The sequence below is a fragment of the Rhinatrema bivittatum genome, chromosome 5 (assembly GCF_901001135.1).
Source record: "Rhinatrema bivittatum chromosome 5, aRhiBiv1.1, whole genome shotgun sequence".
In the NCBI taxonomy this organism is placed as follows: Eukaryota; Metazoa; Chordata; class Amphibia; order Gymnophiona; family Rhinatrematidae; genus Rhinatrema; species Rhinatrema bivittatum.
The window spans coordinates 302,213,162-302,233,496 of record NC_042619.1 but is presented as its reverse complement, the minus strand read 5'-3'; the positions used below and the strand labels follow the sequence as shown (position 1 = coordinate 302,233,496).

The 20,335-nt window shown below is 44.6% G+C and overlaps 2 protein-coding genes across 3 annotated transcripts in view; one reads left to right on the top strand and one right to left on the bottom strand.

Moving 5' to 3' along the window:
• AEBP1 (AE binding protein 1) overlaps window positions 1–10,710 on the top strand; it is a 160,484-nt gene extending 149,774 nt beyond the window's left edge. The window contains exons 23-25 of the mRNA XM_029604204.1: window positions 4,126–4,265; window positions 4,923–5,022; window positions 8,764–10,710. Of these exons, the coding sequence (XP_029460064.1) occupies window positions 4,126–4,265; window positions 4,923–5,022; window positions 8,764–9,311 (788 nt within the window). The 3' untranslated portion in view covers window positions 9,312–10,710. The remainder of the gene's footprint in view (window positions 1–4,125; window positions 4,266–4,922; window positions 5,023–8,763) is intronic.
• Window positions 10,711–15,708: 4,998 nt separating this feature from the next.
• Window positions 15,709–20,335, bottom strand: part of POLD2 (DNA polymerase delta 2, accessory subunit) — a 69,609-nt gene continuing 64,982 nt past the window's right edge. For both annotated transcript variants that reach the window (XM_029604202.1, XM_029604203.1), the window contains 3 exons: window positions 18,652–18,779; window positions 17,825–17,926; window positions 15,709–16,086 (listed from right to left, as the gene is read on the bottom strand). In XM_029604202.1, coding sequence (XP_029460062.1) covers window positions 15,920–16,086; window positions 17,825–17,926; window positions 18,652–18,779 — 397 coding nt within the window. In that variant the 3' untranslated portion in view covers window positions 15,709–15,919. The remainder of the gene's footprint in view (window positions 16,087–17,824; window positions 17,927–18,651; window positions 18,780–20,335) is intronic.

The window sequence follows — 20,335 nt, the reverse complement described above, 5'->3', positions numbered from 1 at the left end:
TCAGCTATCAAACCTCCCTTTCAGGAGGAAGCTTCTCTTTGGGGAGGACTTGGAGCAGGTCGTGAAGCAGTTGGGAGAATAGAAGGGCAATAAATTGCCTGAGGACAGGAAGGGTCCTAAGAAGTCCTTTCCGCCATGAGCCCATTTTCAAGAGATTAGATTTCATGCGGGCAGGATCCCTGCTCCAGCATTGCAGAAGCAGAGTTCTGGCAGACGGCAGCCCCTTTGGAGTCAGCACAAGCCCTCGAGGGATGGTGGTTCCCAATGTGGCACGGAAACAAGATTGGGCAATGAAGGTGTATTGGTCCGCTCCTCCCTGGAGGCTAGCAGAGGGAGGCTGTCTTTCTTTTATGAGGAGTAGACCAGAATCACGTTGGACCGGTGGGTCCTGGAAGTGATAAGACATGGTTATGTCTTAGAATGTTCTTGGCAGCTCAGGGATGCCTTTGTGTTATCCCGCTGTGTATTCCGCTGTAAGTGAGAAGTGATGCGAGACACACTACATTTCTGCACACCATTATTCCGGTGCCTCCTCAGGAGAGGGGGCAGGGCAGGTATTCCGTATACTTCATGGTGCCAAAGAAAGAGGGGACCTTTCGGCCCATTCTCGATCTGCAGAAGGCAAATGTTGCCCTCCGAGTGCCGCGTTTTTGGATGGAGACATTGTGCTTGGTGATAGCAGCAGTATGCAAATGGGAGTTTCTAGTGTCGTTGGACTTGTCAGAGGCCTATGTTCATATCCCCAGTCAGACCGAACACCAGAAGTTTCTGAAGTTCATGGTTTTAGGAGATCACTTCCAATTTCGAGATCTTCTCGTTAGGTTGGCAATGGGCCACATTCACAAAGGTGATGGTGGTAGTGATGGCAGCACTCAGAAAGGAAGGTGTCCTGGTACACCCATACCTGGACGATTGGCTAATATGGGTGAAGTCGGAGGTGGAGTGTGGTTGCTCAGTCCAGTGGGCACTGCAACTTCTGGAGTCGTTGGGTTTGGTGACGAACCTCGCAAAAATGCATCTGAGGCCTACCCAGTCGTCGGAGTATCTGGGAGCATGCTTCAGTACCCGGCTGGGGAAGGTGTTTCTGACTACAGAGAGAGTCCTCAAGTTACAGAGTCAGGTTCTTCGGCTACTGCACCTGTCGGTGCCTAGGGTCTTGGATTATCTGCAGGTCCTGGGTTCCATGGCATCTATGCTGGAATTAATGCCATGGGCCTTTACTCACATGCGTCCTCTGCAGGGGGCTCTGTTATCCCGTTGGAATCCGCTGTCAGAAGAAATTCAGCTTCCTTTACCATTGCCAGAGGATGCCAGGTCCAATCTTTCATGATGGATGTCTCGGCGCAATCTAGAAAAAGGAATGGATCTGGAAATGCCCAACTGGGTACTAGTGACCATGCATGTCAAGGGAAATTAGCCCAGGATCGGTGGTCACCGGAGGAGGTGACTTGATCCATCAATTGCCTGGAAACCAGGGCAGTGCACAAGGCTTTGTTGGTGTTTCTTCCGCTCGTTCGGGACAAGTCGGTGTGAGTTTTGTCGGACAATGTGACGCCAGTAGTGTACATCAATCGTTAGGGTGGTACGAAGAGTCGTCTAGTGGTGCTGGAGGCGCAAGAACTGTTTGTGTGGGCGGAGAAACATCTGGTGAGAATAGTTGCTTCTCATGTGGCTGGAGTGGACAGTGTGCAGGCAGACTTCCTCAGCAGACAGCGTCTGGACCCAGGGGAGTGGGAGTTGGAGGAAGTCTTCGTCTTGCTGCAGGCAAGGTGGGGAAGACCAGTGGTAGACCTCATGGTGACTCCAGCAAATGCAAAAACGAATCGGTTTTTCAGTCACAGAATAGAGATTCTATCAAAGGTCATTGATGCTTTCATTCAACTGTGGCCAACTCACCTGTTGCTTATTGTTTCCTCTCGTAGGTCGAGTGCTGTGGTGCATTGAGCTTCACCCGGGCAGGGTGGCACCCGAGTGGCCGTTTCGGCTGAGGTTTGCAGACCTTCTGCATCTGGCAGTGGACAGTCCCATTCGCTTGGCTCATCTCTCAGAGTTGCTATGACTCTTTGAAAGGTTATTCGGAGCCTATTATTGCGACTTTGCTTCAGGCGAGGAGACCTTCCACGTCCATGGCTTATGTCCAGGTGTGGAGATTTTTCGAATCTTGGTGTTTGCAGAATAGGGTGCAGCCTTTAAAGGTGTGAACATTTTGCAGATCCTGTCCTTTTTACAGAATGGTTTGGCTAAGTGGTTGGCCTATAATTCCCTTCGGATCCAGGTAGCAGCCTTGGGTTCCAGGGAAGACCACTGGAGTCTCATCTGGATGTGGTTCATTTCCTAAAAGGGGCAAAGCATCTGCATCCTCCAGTATGGAAGATCTGGCGGCATGGAATCTCAATTTGGTTGTTCAGGTACTGTGTAGCCTTCCCTTCGAACCAATGCAGAGGGTGTTGTTGAAGGATTTAACCCTGAAGACTATTTTCCTGGTAGCCCTTTGTTTGGCTAGGCTGAGCTGCAAGTGTTGTCTTGTAGGGACCCTTTCCTGCACTTTTCAGAGGATGGGGTTTCTTTACATACAGTTCCTTCCTTTTTGCCAAAGATGGTGTCCTCTTTTCACTTTGATCAGCTGATCGAGTCCCCAGCCTTTCTGAACCTGACAGCCGATATTCCGATGGCTAGGGAGCTTTACTTATTGGACAATAAATTGGACAACAACAAGAACAGAGGCAGTTTTAAATGCATATGAGCCATATTCACTAAGGGGCGGATTTTCAGAGCCCTGCTCGCGTAAATCCGCCCAAAACCGGGCGGATTTACGCGAGCAGGGCCCTGCGCGCCGGGAAGCCTATTTTACATAGGCCTCCCGGCGCGCGCAGAGCCCCGGGACTCGCGTAAGTCCCGGGGTTCTCGGAGGGGGGCGTGTCGGGGGCGGGCCCGGTCGTCGCGGCGTTTCGGGGGCGTGTCGGCAGCGTTTTGGGGCGGGTACGGGGGCGTGGCTACGGCCCGGGGGCGTGGCCGCGCCCTCCGTACCCGCCCCCAGGTCGCGGCCCGGCGCGCAGGAGGCCCGCTGGCGCGCGGGGATTTACGCCTCCCTCTGGGATTTACGCCTCCCTCTGGGAGGCGTAAATCCCCCGACAAAGGTAAGGGGGGGGCTTTAGACAGGGCCGGGCGGGTGGGTTAGGTAGGGGAAGGGAGGGGAAGGTGAGGGGAGGGCAAAGGAAACTTCCCTCCGAGGCCGCTCCGATTTCGGAGCGGCCTTGGAGGGAACGGGGTAGGCTGCGCGGCTCGGCGCGCGCCGGCTATACAAAATTCATAGCCTTGCGCGCGCCGATCCAGGATTTTAGTGGATACGCGCGGCTCCGCGCGTATCTACTAAAATCCAGCGTACTTTTGTTTGCGCCTGGAGCGCAAACAAAAGTAGGCTATTCGCGCGCCTTTTAAAATCCGCCCCTAATAGTAGTTGCCAAGAACAAAGGCAGTTTTAAATGCACACAATGAAAATTGATAAAAAATAATTGATTGTTGCAAATGATGGAGCTGTCTGGGCGGCCCGTTTCTGAGAGGGCACATCGTCAGGCTTCCTGATGCGATTATAAAGTATTTTGTGCAAGAAACGTATTTTTTTGCAAGACGAGTGTGTTAATTTATTTTGGGTTTGGGATTTCTTCTTTTTTGGTGTTAACTTCATCTATCCAGGCCAGTCTAGCGTGATAATGTTTGTGCCCCTGATGCATTGATGTGTTTTCCACAAAACTTAAAGCAAATAGGGTAGTCTGAATGGGCTCTGCTAACATTTCTCCATCCTGGTTATATGAAGGTCCTTTTCTCTATTGACATGCTCCTAGTGGATGATTGTGAAATACATTTTTTTTTTTAAGTTATGTAGTTTGCAATATTGAGTAGGTGCATTCCTTTGACTCTGGTTTTGTAATCTTTGTTATAGTTACTTAGTCATAGTATCTTACACAAAATTCAAGATAATGTTTTTTAATCTGGAAAAGGAATTCCAGTATAAATGTTATTAAATGAGTAAAAACTGATAACACAGAATGAACAGTAACTGAATCATGACAGTGATGCTGATAAAGGGGGAGTGTTGATGTCCTCTCGTTCTGTCTTTCATTTTAGGCATGAATGATTTCAGCTACCTTCATACCAACTGTCTGGAGCTCTCCATCTACTTGGGCTGTGATAAGTTCCCTCACGAGAGTGAGCTGCCAGAAGAATGGGAGCACAATAAGGAGTCTATGCTGTCATTCATGGAACAGGTACAGTTGTGTGGTTAAATGATGAAACAGGAAAAGACTGATTATTCATGTGGGGTAAAACCGTATCACTCTAAAATACTAACTGTCAAGTGTTATGAAGCACTCGTGAAGCCTTTGGTCTTCGCTTGCAAAATGCTGGATTGACAGCACTAGAAATTGTCCTCTATCCACTAAAACGCTGCGGCAGGAGGCAATTTCTCCACATCGCCCACCAGTGTGAATTAGGCCTGAGATAGGTCAGCCTGCAGCTGTGAGTGGGGAAGTGAGGGTTCAGTGTTCATGAACATGTAGTCCTTGCTACACTAACAATTGTGACAATGGCTATTTTAATGCAGTAGCTAGTTGCCCACAAGGGAATGGAGCACTAAAATCACTCACGTTCATAAAATTAACCACAGGATCCAATGGTCACACCAGACCTGGCCTGAAGAGCAGCCAGTGATCCAAAAATATATCAGCCTTGTAGTCCCTTTAAGTTTGTTTAATTAAATAAATAAATAAATAAATAAATAAAATAATTCACCAGTTAATAAGGTTTACAATTGTGTTTATCATGTCTGTTTGTAGTACAGCTTTATTACAGGGTTACTGATGGTGCAACTTCAAATTTCTGGGATTCATCCAGCTGTGTAAATGATTTTTTAATGCTTATTGCAGGTGCATCGCGGCATTAAAGGGGTAGTGACAGATCAGCAAGGAGATCCCATTGCAAATGCCACTATTACTGTTGCAGAAATAAAGCATGATGTGAAAACAGGTAGTTTTCTCATTTTCCTTACTATTGTCATGTCCACAAAAGAAAATGTTTACATCTGGCAGAAGGTAGAAAGAAGCATACACTCCTAGCATCGTCACTGGAGTTCACCTGCCCTCTTGTTACAGACTCCCCCAGCACCTTTCTGGCTTGTTGTCGGCTGCCATTTACTAAACGACCAGCTCCAGGAACACACACCATCTCAGCAATTATTTTAACAAAGTTTTTCATCCAGCTAAAGCTTCAAACTATACAATATATTCTAATTCCAACATTGTAAAGTTAATTTTTCCATAATTAGCCATGGGAGGGAGGGGGGGGGGTTATTTAGAGTGAGTGCCACTGAAGCAGATGATGTGTCTTACTGAATCTTGACTATGCTTTGGTTCATGGTACCAGCTAGCCATGCTAGCACAATGTCACACTGCACTGTCCCTTCCCTGCATCCCTATGTCATCTTTCAACCAAAATGTATAAAATGTAGTTGCCTAAACTGTATGGTACAACTGTGATTAGATGCCAGGAGGTCGGATTTCTAGTCTTATACTTTGGCTATTGGCACACTTGCATTCACCAGGGAGTGTCAACCCACCCAATCTGAGGCAGATGAGGAGACCATGAATGGTTGGGTGAGCATGTTAAACACTTGATTAAAAAAATCAGTACGAGCATAGAACTTGTATTGTAAATTATTTATTGTAATCCACAGAGACAAGAGGGAAAGGTAGGAAATTAAACTAAACAAATAGAGCCTCATGTGTGCCACAGAAGGATTTCAGCCATGTCTTATCACACGGTGCAGGCCTCTGGCCACAGCATCCCCTGCAGTCTAACAGGGAGGGCTTTGCCTTTGTGGATGCAACTGCTGGCAGTCCCCAGTATCTCTGCACATTTTACACCACACATGATAAGATGCTCTTCTCCCTTTTTCTCCTCTATATTGGGTTACTGTATGTCGCCTAACACAGTCAAGCATGGTATGCAGAAACCATAGGAAACCTCTGTACCCACTCACTCCTCCCACAATGAAGATTGTGGGTGAAGCAACCCCAAAATGCTGACAGTTCTGATGATACTAGATCCCAGCCAACATCATATAAATGGAAACATTTTTTATATATATATATATATATATATATATATATATATATATATATTGTGAGGAAAGACCTCATATATAATTAAGTGGAGGCAACGTGCTGCAGGGAGACTGTACTTCGCCTCTTCAGCGTTCATCCGCTTCCGCTCAGCTCTTAAGCTTGCAGCTTTCAGCACAAAACGATAAGTTGCCAGAAACAGCGTTAAAGCGCTTAAGCAATTGTGATAATGTTGATTTAACAAAGAGAAAACCTTAAAGCAAAAGTATAAGCAAAACAAGGAATTATGTGTATTTAAAAATTAATGCTTTTGTTCAACTCCAAAAAAAATAAGAAGAAAAACTGAGAGTAAAACCAATGATTATATAAAATGTATAGATGGTGATTTAATACACCTTTGAAACTGTGAGGTTCATTAAAAGCAAGAACTATCTCCATATTTAAGTATAAGTAACAGCAAGTTGCCTCCACTTAATTAAATATGAGGTCTTTACTCACAATATATATATATATATTAAAAAAAATTGTTTCCATTTATATGATGTTGGCTGGGATCTAGTATTAATAGATTACATCATACTAAGCAGTTTTTCAATAACGACAGTTCTGAGGCATACATTCTTTGTGGGCTGTGATACAAAATCAACCAGTGCCACAGAGCTGGAACAGTTATGGATTGCAGCCAATTGCTTCCTTTTCCCCCACTACAGCTGGAGTGGAAGGTAGAGGCTGCCGTCTCTAACGTATATATATAGAAATGATGGAAGAAGAAGACCAAACGGCCCATCCAGTCTGCCCAGCAAGCTTTCACACTTATTTTTTCTCATACTTATCTGTTACTCTTGGCCCTTATTAGTAACTTTTGGTTCTAATTTCCTTCCACTCCCGCCATTGATGTAGAGAGCAGTGCTGGAGCTGCATCAAAGTGAAGTATCAATCCTAATTGGTTAGTGGTAGTAACCGCCACAATAAGCAAACTACTCCCACACTTATTTGTTTACCCAGGCTATGCAATTTAGTCCTTGATGGATGTTGTCTGAATATAAATTCTCTTTTCTTCATTCACCCCTGCCATTGAAGCAGTGAGCTGTGCTGTATATGTATTCAAAGTGAAGTATCAGGCTTAATTGCTTCAGGGTAGTAACTGCCACAGCAAGCAAGCTACTCCCACGCTTGTTTCCTCAGACTATGCAATTCAGTCCTTGTTGGTAGTTGTTTGAATGTAAATCTGCTTATCTTCATTCCCTCCTGCCATTGAAGCAGAGAGATACGCTGGATATTCATTGAAAGTGAAGAATCAGACTTATTTGGTTTGGGGTAGTAACCGCCGCAACAAACAAGCTATTCCAACTCGTATTTGTGAATGCAAATCCTTTTTCCCCACATTTCCTCTTGCCGTTGAAGCATAGAGCAATGTTGGAGTCACATTAACAGTGTGTATGTTTATTGAATAAGGCCCTGCCCCTGGTATCATTTTTGCTTTTGTTTTGTTTCTTTTAAATCACCATTGATGCCAATATAAAAGATATCCAAAGATGGTATTGTTCATAACCTGTCAAGATATCAGTTTGATCTTGAGGCACAGCTGAAGCGGGGACACTCATAGTCTCACACACTCATATCCATCGTCTTCAGACAATTCTTAATGGTGGAGGAAGGAGTGGCTGAGTGGTTAGAGCAATGGGATGTGAACCAGAGAAACCAGGCTTCAAATCCCACTTCTGTCAGATACTCAATATGACCTTGGGCAAGTTACTATTTCTCGTTGCCTCACATACCTGAAAAATGTTAACTGCTTAGAACTAAAATGGAAAAGGTGATCTAGAAATAGTAAATATTACTGTCAAAGGGGCCGATGCAATATTGTTTGCGGAAAGCAGGCACTGACTTTTCAGCGCCTGCTTTCTTAACGCATGCATGGCCCCCCACAAGGGGGGCCCCATGCAATACGCAAATTAGGTGGTCGTGCTAGGGTCACTAGCGCAACCTTAGCTCCTCCTTCCTAATGCGACCCCCGTGGTTACCGGCGGTCTGCTGTTTATGAATACTAACACCGATAAACTCAGCATCTGTTTTCATAACTGCAGTCAGCCGGTTATGAAAACCGATGCCAAGCTCATCGGCGTCGGTTTTCAATACTGCAGCCGGCCGGTTACAAAAACCGATGCCGAGCATATCGGCATTGGTCTTCAGAGCGGACGGCAGAGATTTTTTTTTTTTTAACTTTTAAAAAAGTACAGAAAAGCAGTTTTATCTGCTTTTCTGTACCTTTTTTTCAGTGCACTCAGCTTAATAGTTGAGCAATAAATGTGCATCTGAGACGCACATTTATTTTTTTGCATTTGGAGTGAATGAGTAATAGCCTCAATCACATGCATTTGCATGTGATGAGCGCTAACTCATTCACTCCGCGTTGGACGTGCGTTAAATAGGCGCTAATCCTCCTATTGCATTAGGGGGTGGATTAGTGCCTATTTAACCCACGTCAGATAGCAGGTTAAACAGTGCACTTGGCTGAGCGCACTGTATTGCATCAGCCCCAAAGGTATCATAGCTCACATGGGATTGCTCCAGAATAGATGTACATTCTGAATGAGCTAGATGTGCTAACAATCTCAATTTTAATGTGTTTCTGGTTCTGATACAGCTAGTGGAGGGGATTTTTGGCGTATTCTGAACCCTGGAGAGTATCGAGTAACTGCTGCAGCAGACGGATACACAGCCAGCCATAAAACATGCACTGTGGGCTATGACATCGGTGCCACACAGTGCAACTTCATCCTGGCACGCTCCAATTGGAAGCGAATTCGTGAAATCATGGCAATGAACGGAAAGCGCCCCATCCGCGTCATCGTGCCAGGCAAGCCAACAACGCCAAGAGAACGTGCCCGCATGCGACTCATCATGCAGCGACGCAAAAAATTGCGAGAACAGATGAGGAACCGCAGGATGAATGCCACCAGTCCTGCTACCCCCTTGACCACGACACCAACCACTACCATTGCCACTACTACGCTTCCGCCCAGGAGCATGGAGCCACCATCATGGGAGGTGGAGACAGAAGTGTACACAGAGATCGCGACAGAGACGGAGACGGTGGTGGAGACAGAAACGGAGTCCTGGGAATTTGGCACCGCTACAGCACAGCCCCTAACGACAATGGAAACTTACACCGTGAATTTTGCTGACTTCTGAACTGCTTTTGCTACATACATCGGACAGCAATAACACCATTTGTTTACCATACTAATTGTGTGCAGTCTGCCATACCCATGTTTTTACTAAGGTCTGCATTCTGAACTTTTATAATACAAAACTATTTCTCTAAACATCTGTCTGGGTTGTAGCTAGATTACTTTCTGGCTTCCAAGTCTCTCATCAGGAGGTTTTGTCTCTCAGACAGAAAGATGAAATTGTGTTGTGGGTAACAGATGGGGTTAGATTTAAGATTATAGCACCCATAGGCAGAAGACCAGCAGAGAGGGGGAATCTCTCAGAGATCAGAGAGATGAAGGGATTTGGGGATTTTTGGGCGCTTTCAGAATTTGACGCCCTGGGTACATGCCTATGTTGTCTATGCTTAAATCCAGCTCTGGTAACAAACCATCTGATTTAATTTACCAAGATGATGCCACTGAATTATATGATGTGGGGAAAGAGGTTACTTGAGAATTGCAAATGGCTGCCTTTTAATTCGTAGGGCCATCACATGGATTGGCAGAGTGCTGGCACAGCAAACTACGTCAGCTCCACTGACTTTCTTAACAGTCACAGTCTCAGGCAGTCTCTCAAGATACCCTATGCTGCCAGAAGTTGAAAAAGGGTGATGATATATGCATTTGATAGATTACAGGGAACTCCCTTCTACATTTATGCTGTGAAATGGCATGTAATCACTACCTAGCAGAAATGTTATTGTGTGGGGAGAAAGAAGAATGCAAACTATAAAAGGGAAAGAGTCCCCATTCAATTCAGGGCTCACAATAGGTTGCATCTTCAAGGTCTGTGAGCACCAACAGAATAAAATAGTTGAGGAAAATTCAAGATTAAGGACGGCTAAATGGGCAATGTGTGGAATTTTTCTTTGGGTGCACTGGCCATTTGACCTCAGCCTGCAACCAGCATGTATACATTTGTTTTATAGGGGAGCTTACACCCCCACAAACCAATTAAGGACTGCAAAGGAAACATTCACTAGAGCTGTACCCTTGTCTCGTCACTCGCACGCCTACAGGGGCTGGTCAAATGTGGAATCGTTCTTCCTGGCCTTCAAGACATCACCTTGTGATATGTCTATGGCTCTGATGAAACTTGGGTCTTCTTTACCAAAGCTCTGCTACTAGTCCTGCCCCACAGCAATTTCCATGTATACAACTGCATCACTTTTTAAAAATAAGTTTAGTAAACTGTGATTTTCAGTTTAAAGTAAAAGTATACAGACAAACTGGCATCTTGTCCCACTTTGCCTAAGAGCTGTGACCATCTACCATTAGAGCCTTTGGCTTCTTGTATACAAAATCTGAACCCTTGTTCGTAAAATAGTATTAAATATTGACTTAAGTATTTTTAATAAAATGTTTGCAGATTAGCTTCAGTTTGAGTCAGCACGTAGTCAGCTGTCCATGGAGTGATGGGGCTGACCAAAATCACTTCTGGTTTTATTAGGCATTCTTTCTGCAAGAAAACATGTTAAAAGTTGATATGCAGGCTTGTCTGGCTTACTTTTGGAGTTTATTGGACAAAAGCCAAGATCTCAAAATAAACCTTGTGTGCACAATGTGTTGCTGGAAGCATTCCAGTGGTGGGGCTAAACTTTAGCTGGTACATGCAGATACTGAGTATTGTCCTGCTAAAGTAACACATATACATCTGGCAGTTATCCAGGTAGATTCTGCAGCAAATGTATCCAGGTTAAGTCCCACAGAATACCTGGCTAAAACGACATGCATAACTTTACTCTCTGAACTTCTTGTTTGGTGCCTGTCTGACCGTGACCCCCTTGGTTGCAGTACCCCAGGTAGGGACTAGAGGCCACTGTGGTGGGGAAAAGGCACCTGCCACAGCCCTAGAGCCAACCGTTGATCTCATATGTTGAGCACACCTGGCATACCTACTGCTAGAGGGAACTGTGACAGGACTCAGCGGGAAATGGGAGCTGGAACCATGAAGCCTGCAGTTGGCCACACAAAGGTGACTGCCCTGGACTGGAAAGCTGTGCTGATTACATCAGCACACCACCTTCCAAATTATTAAGTATAGTTAACATAGACATGACAGCAGATAAAAACCAAAATGGCCCAGCCTCTTTTGCTAGATGTGCAGCAATCTAACACCAATCCCTCCCTTGGGTCTTCCACACGATCTCAACCATCCTACCATATCTGTCCAAAGCATGGCCAAATCCATCACACTCATCACCCTTGTTTTCTTTGAGCCCTACTGAACTCATGTCACTGCTCTTTTGGGTTCTAACTGCCATTCTGTGCAGATTTATTTATGTCCTCTTGCTACAACGGATCCTCTGTACTTATCCCATACATTTTTTAATTCTACCATTTTTTTCTCCGCACAACAGGAATTCAGAGTCTAAACCACCCCCAAAATAAGTTGTCAGATCTGAGCAGATTCTTTAATGCATCATTGTGGAGAATGGTTTGCAATGCTCATTACTCTGCAATGTTAGTCCTAACATGGAACCCAGACTTTTATAACGTATAACCATCAGCACCAAATCCCAGACATCATGTCCTGGCAACACCGGTACCCTTGCTAGACAGGAGGACTATTTCTTCCAAGATCTGCCTTCAGTGTTTGGTTTTTTTTTGGCCAATCAGTGTCACCAAAATGGTGGCGGTCATCTGCCTTTACTCCTCAGGATCAAGACCTGTCCCCTTTTCAGCCTGACCAATCTCTGCTGGCTCTATCAGACAAAAGACTCAAACATGTGCGTCTTGCACCACAGGACTGAGGCCCAAGTCGTGAGATTAGTCCATACATTGCTGTTCTGTAGTTAAATTGATTTTGCATATTGACCCTTAAAAACACACAATAGCCGCTTAGTCCCTCTGATCCTTGCACCCCCTACCTTCAATATGTTTTAAACATACATGTGAAAGGAAGATTTCTAATGTTTGAATTTGCTGGAATTTATTTTAAGGCTCTCCTCTCCCCTGGTGATTATAAAGAGATTACCTGGCAAAATGATAGGCTCTCTGAACTCCAGAATGGGAGTAGCTCTGCAGGAGAAATGGGGCCTGTGGGTCTCATGGCACAATGGCCTTTTCATGAGTTGGGGCTCTCCTGCATTCCCCTACCTGGAGCGCTGAGGACAAGCAAGGCTCTGCAACAGCAGGATGGAGATATTGTGTGCAAGATGGCTACAGCTTTCTTTGAGCCGAGTTTTCAGGGGTAAATGAGGGTGAAGAATGCGATGAGAGCACCTGTAATAACATTTACCATATGGTCTGATCGAGGCCTTAAAGCGACACGTGGCTTGGAGCTATAATATCATCAATCCCTAGTGCACCCCGGCTTGGCACTGGGTGCAGTTCTGGTCACCACATGTCACAAAAGGTATAGCAGAACTAGAAAAAATAGGAAAGGGCAATAAAAATTATTATGGGGATGGACTGGCTCCCTTATGAAGAAAGCTTAAACAAGTTAGAACTTTTCAGCTTCAAGAAGAGATGATTTACAGGGTGAGATAGAGGTTTATGAAGTTACTAGCGAAAAGGACATGGCGTTGCTTGGACACTGCTTTATTAACAGCCTTTTTGTGTGTGTACCTGTGCCTGTATGTAGATGTCTCTGCCTCTGTGTGCAAGCCAGTAGTTACTTCTGTGTGCATATGCATGCCTATGTCTGCTTGTCCCTGTGTGTGGGAATGTGAGAGACAGGGCTTCACTGACAAAGCACATTAGCAAACATTAACAGGTTTGCTACCACCCAAGAAAGAGATCTAGGCATCATAGTGGATAACACATTGAAACCGTCGGCTCAGTGTGCTGTGGCAGTCAAAAAAGCAAACAGAATGTTAGGAATTATTAGGAAGGGAATGGTGAATAAAACGGAAAATGTCATAATGCCTCTGTATCGCTCCAGAGTGAGATCATACCTTGAGTATTATGTGCAGTTCTAGTCCCTGCATCTAAAAAAAAGATATAGTTGTGATGGAGAAGGTACAGAGAAGGGCTACCAAAATGATAAGGGGAATGGAACAGCTCCCCTATGAGGAAAGACTAAAGAGGTTAGGACTTTTCAGCTTGGAGAAGAGACGACTGAGGGGGGATATGATAGAGGTGTTTAAAATCATGAGAAGTCTAGAACGGGTAAATGTGAATCGGTTATTTACTCTTTCGGATAGTAGAAAGACTAGGGAGCACTCCATGAAGTTAGCATGTGGCACATTTAAAACTAATCAGAGAAAGTTCTTTTTTACTCAACGCACAATTAAACTCTGGAATTTGTTGCCAGAGGATGTGGTTAGTGCAGTTAGTGTAGCTGTGTTTAAAAAAGGATTGGATAAGTTCTTGGAGGAGAAGTCCATTACCTGCTATTAATTAAGTTGACTTAGAGAATAGCCACTGCTGTTATTAGCAACAGTACCATGGGATAGACTTAGTTTTTGGGTACTTGCCAGGTTCTTATGGCCTGGATTGGCCACTGTTGGAGACAGGATGCTGGGCTTGATGAACCCTTGGTCTGACCCAGTATGGCATATTCTTATGTTTTGCTTGGGTTGTCTGGTCAATAACAGTCTGTGTGTGTGCACCTCTACCTGTGTGTGTATGGGGGGAGGGGGTTGTGTATGTGCCTGGGCCTATGCAATTGTGTCTGCGTGTGCCTTCCTTTGTCCGTGTGTGTACCTGTATGCATGCATGTGTGTGCAAAGCAACAGGACTTTGCAGACTGGGCATATTGTCTTTAAATACTGCACTTTCCACAGTTCTGGAAGCCACCTGATGGCTTCAGAAGACATGACAATGTGACTGACCGACTGACTGACATGAGCCTTTTATATTGATAGATAAATGTGTGGTATAGAGTAGGTTAATAAGGAACAGTAATTTAAACTATCAAACAGTGCTAGAACTAGGGGATACTCTCTGAAAATAACAGAAGGTTTAAAACATTCAAGAACATTTTTTTTCAGTCAACGCACAATTATAACTATGGAATTTAAGTTGTCAGAAAATATGGTTAAGGCTAGCAGTGTGAGTTTAAAAGAAGTCTGGACACATTTCTGGAGGCCAGGTCCATAAATAATTATTAGCCAGACAGACTTTTGTTTCTCCATCTCTTAATTCTTACAGAGAGCAACACGAAACACTTTCACACTGGGATCTGGAGAATATTTGCAGGTGACCCTGACTGCCACCTGTCGAAGACAGGTGCTGGGCTCGATAAACCATTGGTCTGAGCCAGCACTGCATTTCTTGTGTTCTTAAGGGCAAAAAACCCTCCATTTTCACCAGGGTGCAAATTGAGTCTGGAGAGAAACACGGAAGAATTGCCACTACTGATTCTAGCACAGCTGCTACACAGTCAGGTTCTGGCCTCAGACTGTCTTATTCTGCTGGAAGTAAGCAATCATGTCACTTCACAGGCTATGGGAAGAAACTGCCCCTCTGGTAGCCAGGGAGAAAACAACTGGATTTAATTTACAACTGGGAAGTCAAGGAGGGGTAGAGGAGTTATTACTGGCAGACAGTGACATTCCTAAATACTTAGAAAACTGGACTCGTGATAAGCTTTATTCCTCTGCCAAGCAAGGACTTCAGCTTTCCTGCTGCGCCAGCTCACTGCCGAAACATCCTGCCCAGTACTGAATATTTGCCTTGTTTTCTCCATGACCCCCAAAATAGACAGAAAAAACAACTGTGGCAAGCTCCTTAACTTGAGAAAACAGGTAAGTTTCCTCAAGAGCTACTGACGAGACAAATTTTATCTCATTAAGGGGGTAATTCTGTTACATCATGCATACGAGTCAACAAATATATATACGTTAGACTCATTTTCACAGCGGATCTACATGTGCACAGCTACTTTGAAAATTACCCTACCTACCTGCTAAAACATCCACGCAAATTTTACATGTACATACTTTCCGGAAGTTTGCAAGAAGTGCAAACCCCTCCGCCCCCAGAAATGCTTCTGCTCCATTTCAGCATGAACATGACAGATGCATGCAAGTTTGCCAAAGGCTGCTTCTGCGCATAGAACACTGTTTTACCCACGGACGTCCCTTTGACCATGACTCTCTTAGAGGGCAAGTTTCAAGGCTGCTTACCTGGGTAAACTTCTTCTGCCCAGGTGAAAGGATGCGCGGGCTTCCACAGTGCAGAGACTTTAGCTGGGTTAAAAGGAGGTGAGACCATCTCATTTTCAGAGACCAACCACCTAGGTGGCTTCTCTTTGAAAAACAGTTTCTGCAGCTAGGAGCCTACTGAACACACTGCTCCCTCATTCATCTCTCGGCACATCACAATGCAAATCCCGGTCAAGCAGGCAACCGATTAGCCAAAAACAAGCAAGTGCCCATTCCTCACTTTTCCTGAGCACAGCAGGATAACAATTTACAAGAACAAACCCATTTCCAATAAACAAATTGTATATTTGAAAACAGCTGATCCAAACGTACATTTTATTTACGCATTCCCATGAAATATGTTGGGGTTTTTTTTTCTTTTAATACTAGAAAATTATGATTAAAATGATGACCAGTAAGTCTCTCTCTCTCCCTCTCTCTGTACAAATCAAAATTTCATTCTGCCAGAAGGGTCCATTTCCCCTTCCCTGTGTCGTCAGTGGCTAAGATCCATCTCTCCCACGATCTCTGCTTCCTCCTCGGTGCTGAAACTGGAGAAGCACATTGGCTGGCACTCCAGACTACGCAGGTTGATGAGGCAGGCGACCTGCGTCGTACAGAATTCTGGGATGGTGAGTAGTAGCACTCGCTGCCCATCCTCACCTAGCGGCAAATTGGAAAAGTAGGGGGATAAAAACAGTACTCTTTTAGAAAATGTAAATTTCTTTTTTTTTTTAAATTAATCTACTGCAACATTTCAGCTTGCACATAAGATATAGGGAATTACTAATTCTAGTAGAGAACTGGCATTCAGTATGACTGACAGTTTCTGCTCTAATGAAGCCCAGTACTGGAACACCAGGTAGTGTTGGAGGTTAGAGCTGAGGGGAGAGGGTTCCCTTTACTGGTGCTGCTGCAGAGCAGGAGTGAGGTGCATTGGCAGAGTTGGAAGGAGGGGGGGATGTCCTGGTACTGGGAAAGCAAGGAGTGCTGTTGGGCAGGACTCAGATGCATTTGTAGAGCTGTGTGTGTATAGCTCTCAATACTAGAATAGCAGGGGGTATGGCAGGTAAGAGGTGGGGATGCACTAGCAGAGCTATGTGTAGGAATCTCAGTACTGGAACAGCAGGGAGTAAGGCAGGTTAGGATTGAGATGCATTGGCAGAGCTGTTGCAGGAATACTTGTAGAGGTCTGAGACGGTTAACTGCAGTTATGAGTGAAAAATAACTGAAATTATAAAGCAGAGATAGAATCCAGGCTACATTATGTTGCTAAGCCAAAAATCTTCAGCAAAGTGTAAACAATGTATCTTACTTGTTGGATGGCATCAAGATATCTTTGGTTACTGTGGCATATTATCTCAGTCCCTGAGGACTTTCTAAGCTCAGGATTGTTGTTCATATATGTTCCATATGGTTGTGAGTTTACGTCATATAATATTCACCATTTTGTAGCAAATGCATATGTTACTGAGACACAGGATGGAGGAATAAGCTGTTATCTTGGTTTATGGGAAGCTTGGTGAAAGCTAAGCAACTGAACAGCTAATTTGGCCATGCAGTCGCCATCTTAGCAGATCAGACAAGATGGACACAGACGAGGAGTTGTGGGAATGGGGGAAAAGGAAGGAAGAAATCCCTGGCAGTGAGAGCCTGTTTGAATCTCAAAACTGGATTAGAAGGATTGCTGCGAGGCAGGATTGAGGTGCACTGGCAGAGCTGTGTGTGTGCATTCTCAGTATGTGATAGCAGGGGGAGCCACAGGGCAGGATTGAGGTGCACTGGCAGAGCTGTGTGTGTGCATTCTCAGTATGTGATAGCAGGGGGAGCCACAGGGCAGGATTGAGGTGCACTGGCAGAGCTGTGTGTGTGCATTCTCAGTATGTGATAGCAGGGGGAGCCACAGGGCAGGATTGAGGTGCACTGGCAGAGCTGTGTGTGTGTATTCTCAGTATGTGATAGCAGGGGGAGCCACAGGGCAGGATTGAGGTGCACTGGCAGAGCTGTGTGTGTGCATTCTCAGTATGTGATAGCAGGGGGAGCCACAGGGCAGGACTGAGGTGCACTGGCAGAGCTGTGTGCGGGGGGTCTCAGTAGTAGGTGCTGCAAATCAGGATAGAGGAAGAGAGTGGATCTGTGTCTCAGAACTGTATCCTTTCTTGTGTCTGCTTTCTAAATGGCAACATAGCACTTTTTATGAAATAAATGCCCTCCCACAGCAGACTTAACAGAAGCCATTGTGCAGGTACTGCTATTTATTTCAGATTGCATCAATTTCCACATAGTCTGAAAATCTGACAGCAGCTGTGCCTCATCTGCTACCGCTAGCAAAGCAACCACACAAAACCAGCCGTGAATTCCCTGGATCCTGTTTCCAGACTTGTTGGGGCTGTCCTCTTACCTCTGACCTCTTTTGATTTGAAGGCTGGGGCATTGCCACAGAAATAGACGTGAGGGCACTCCTGCAGGATGAAGGGGTCAGTCTTGTAAAACGGGTAACAACCTGAAAAAAAGAACCAAGGACATTTCTGTGAGCATCCTTCAGAGACTCTCGCCTCCCCATGCAAGTTATTATGGTATATAGCTTAAAAACCATCTGTTAGACCAGGGGTAGGCAACGCAGTCCTTAAGTGCCGCAAGCTAGTCGGTTTTCCAGGATATCCACAGTAAATACTCATGAGATGCATTTGCAAGAGGTGGAGGTGGTGCATGCAAAAGTATCTCATGAATATTCAGTGTGGATAGCTTGAAAACCTGACTGGTTTGTGACCCTCAAGGACTGGATCTGCCCAGCCCTGAGGTAGACTTGTAAGAACATAAGAAATGCTACGCTGGATCAGGCCAATGGTCCATCGAGCTCAGCATCCCGTGTCTGACAGTGGCCACTTGGAAATACCCGGATGATCTTTTCCCTGGTAGTCATTTCCAGACACAGGCAGCGGCCACTTGGGAGAAGTGTTCCCCACTCATAAATCAAAGTTACAGTAAGGTTTGGGGGTCAGTACCTTCCATGATGCTTTTTCTTTGCCCAGCACAACCAAAAAATGTTAAACTTACATCGATCAAAACGGAATAGATATCTACATGTTAAAATAAGAGAAAACATTTTATGTTTCCTTGGTTAGCGCTGGTGGGAGTACACATGAAGAAGAGTTCATTAAACTTCTTATGCTATGTCTAGGTCCTACCAGGAGGAATGGGATGAGGAATTAAAGTCCTCCCACTTACCCAGCGTGTCTGGGGCGGTGGGGCTGAGATGCCCAATCCTCAGCGTCCATTCCAGGATCTCCAAATAATCCTCCATGTTGCTGTATTTAAAAATATCACTGATGTTCTGTCCTGAAGTTCCAAGGAACCTAAAGGTGGAAATCACAGTTACAATGGCTGGAATACAGGAGCGTCATACAACACAAGACATCTTTGCTGGCACTTAAAAAATGAACTGACACTTTCTTATTTATTACTTATTTATATTATTTTGTATACAGATATTCTATACTCAATCATACCAGTTCACAAATATAAAAAAATAAATACAATATAAAAATTCATGCAATATACAAAAAATCTAAAATCAGAATAAAACATGCCATAAAACTTAATAAACTGAAAATATGAAAACAGATAACAATAAGAATAGAAATAAAAGCGTACAATAAAATAACATTGATAAAACATAATGAAAATAAAAGCAGTAGTAGTCTCTCCATATGTTTATAACACAGCCTTAGATAAAAGTCTAAAATATAACACACTCACTTAATCTCTTCTCCAAAAGTCTTTGTAAAGAGCCAGGTCTTAAAATATTTTTTAAAAGTTTGATAATTAGGCTGAAGTTTCAATTCACCAGGAAGAGAGTTCCATAAGCCTGGGCCCGCTATAGACACTGCTTGGTCTTGGGCAGGGATAGGCAATGCTGGTCCTGCAGTGCCACAAACAGGTCTGGTTTTCAGGATATCCACAAAGAACATACATGACATATACTTGCATGCGCTGCCTCCACTCAATGTAAATATATCTCATGCATATTCATTGTGGATATCTTCAAAACCAGACCTGTCTGTAGCACTCAAGGATCGGCTTTGATCTTAGGAATGATTTTAAAACGTATAGAGAAGACCGTGCATGATAAAAGTTGCTGGACTGAGGCTATCTACCTTACATGGTATCAGTTGTGCACATCTGTCCACTGGGAACTAGACGGAGGCTCACAACTTATTCCATATAATCAGTGCAACAGCTGCTGGCCATTAACCATTTTAGTGATTCCTGACCTAAGCTCCTGTAAGGAAGATGTAAAAGAGTCAGCCAACAGCTACCCTCACACAGTGGCTTTCACTTCAGATCCTTGTTTCTAATCTGCCCCAGGGCAGTGGCGACCAAACTCCTTGCCTTCCAACAAGAATCTCCGCAAAACCCTAGAAGAACTGGTTTCCAGAAGGCAACAGAGATACAAGGACTTGATAGGAGTAGAGAAGGAAGTCACCTCTTGCCCCTTGGATGCAGGATACTGAGAATGGGGGAAGCTCGCACTGTGGCTGCAGTTGCTGTATAAGCCTCATGGATAAAAAGCTTAAATTATAAAGCAAACTCAGTGGCAAGTGATGGAGGTGCGATGGTGCAATCACACCACTTAATATAATGCAAGGGGCACTTTCCAAAAGCCATTTATCTGGGTAAACAGACTGAAAACTGCTCGCCCTGTATGCGGGTAAAACTAAGTTGCTCACCTGTAACAGATGTTCTCCATAGACAGCAGGACAGATAAGCCACCCAAATGGATGACATCATCCGACAGCTCCTCAGCCTTTGTAGGGGAAGAGTGGGTTCCTGTTCATACCCCAGATCAGTCCAGACAAGTGGGTTTTGCATCCCTACAGCAGATGGAGGCAGAGAATAAAATCTTTTCAGG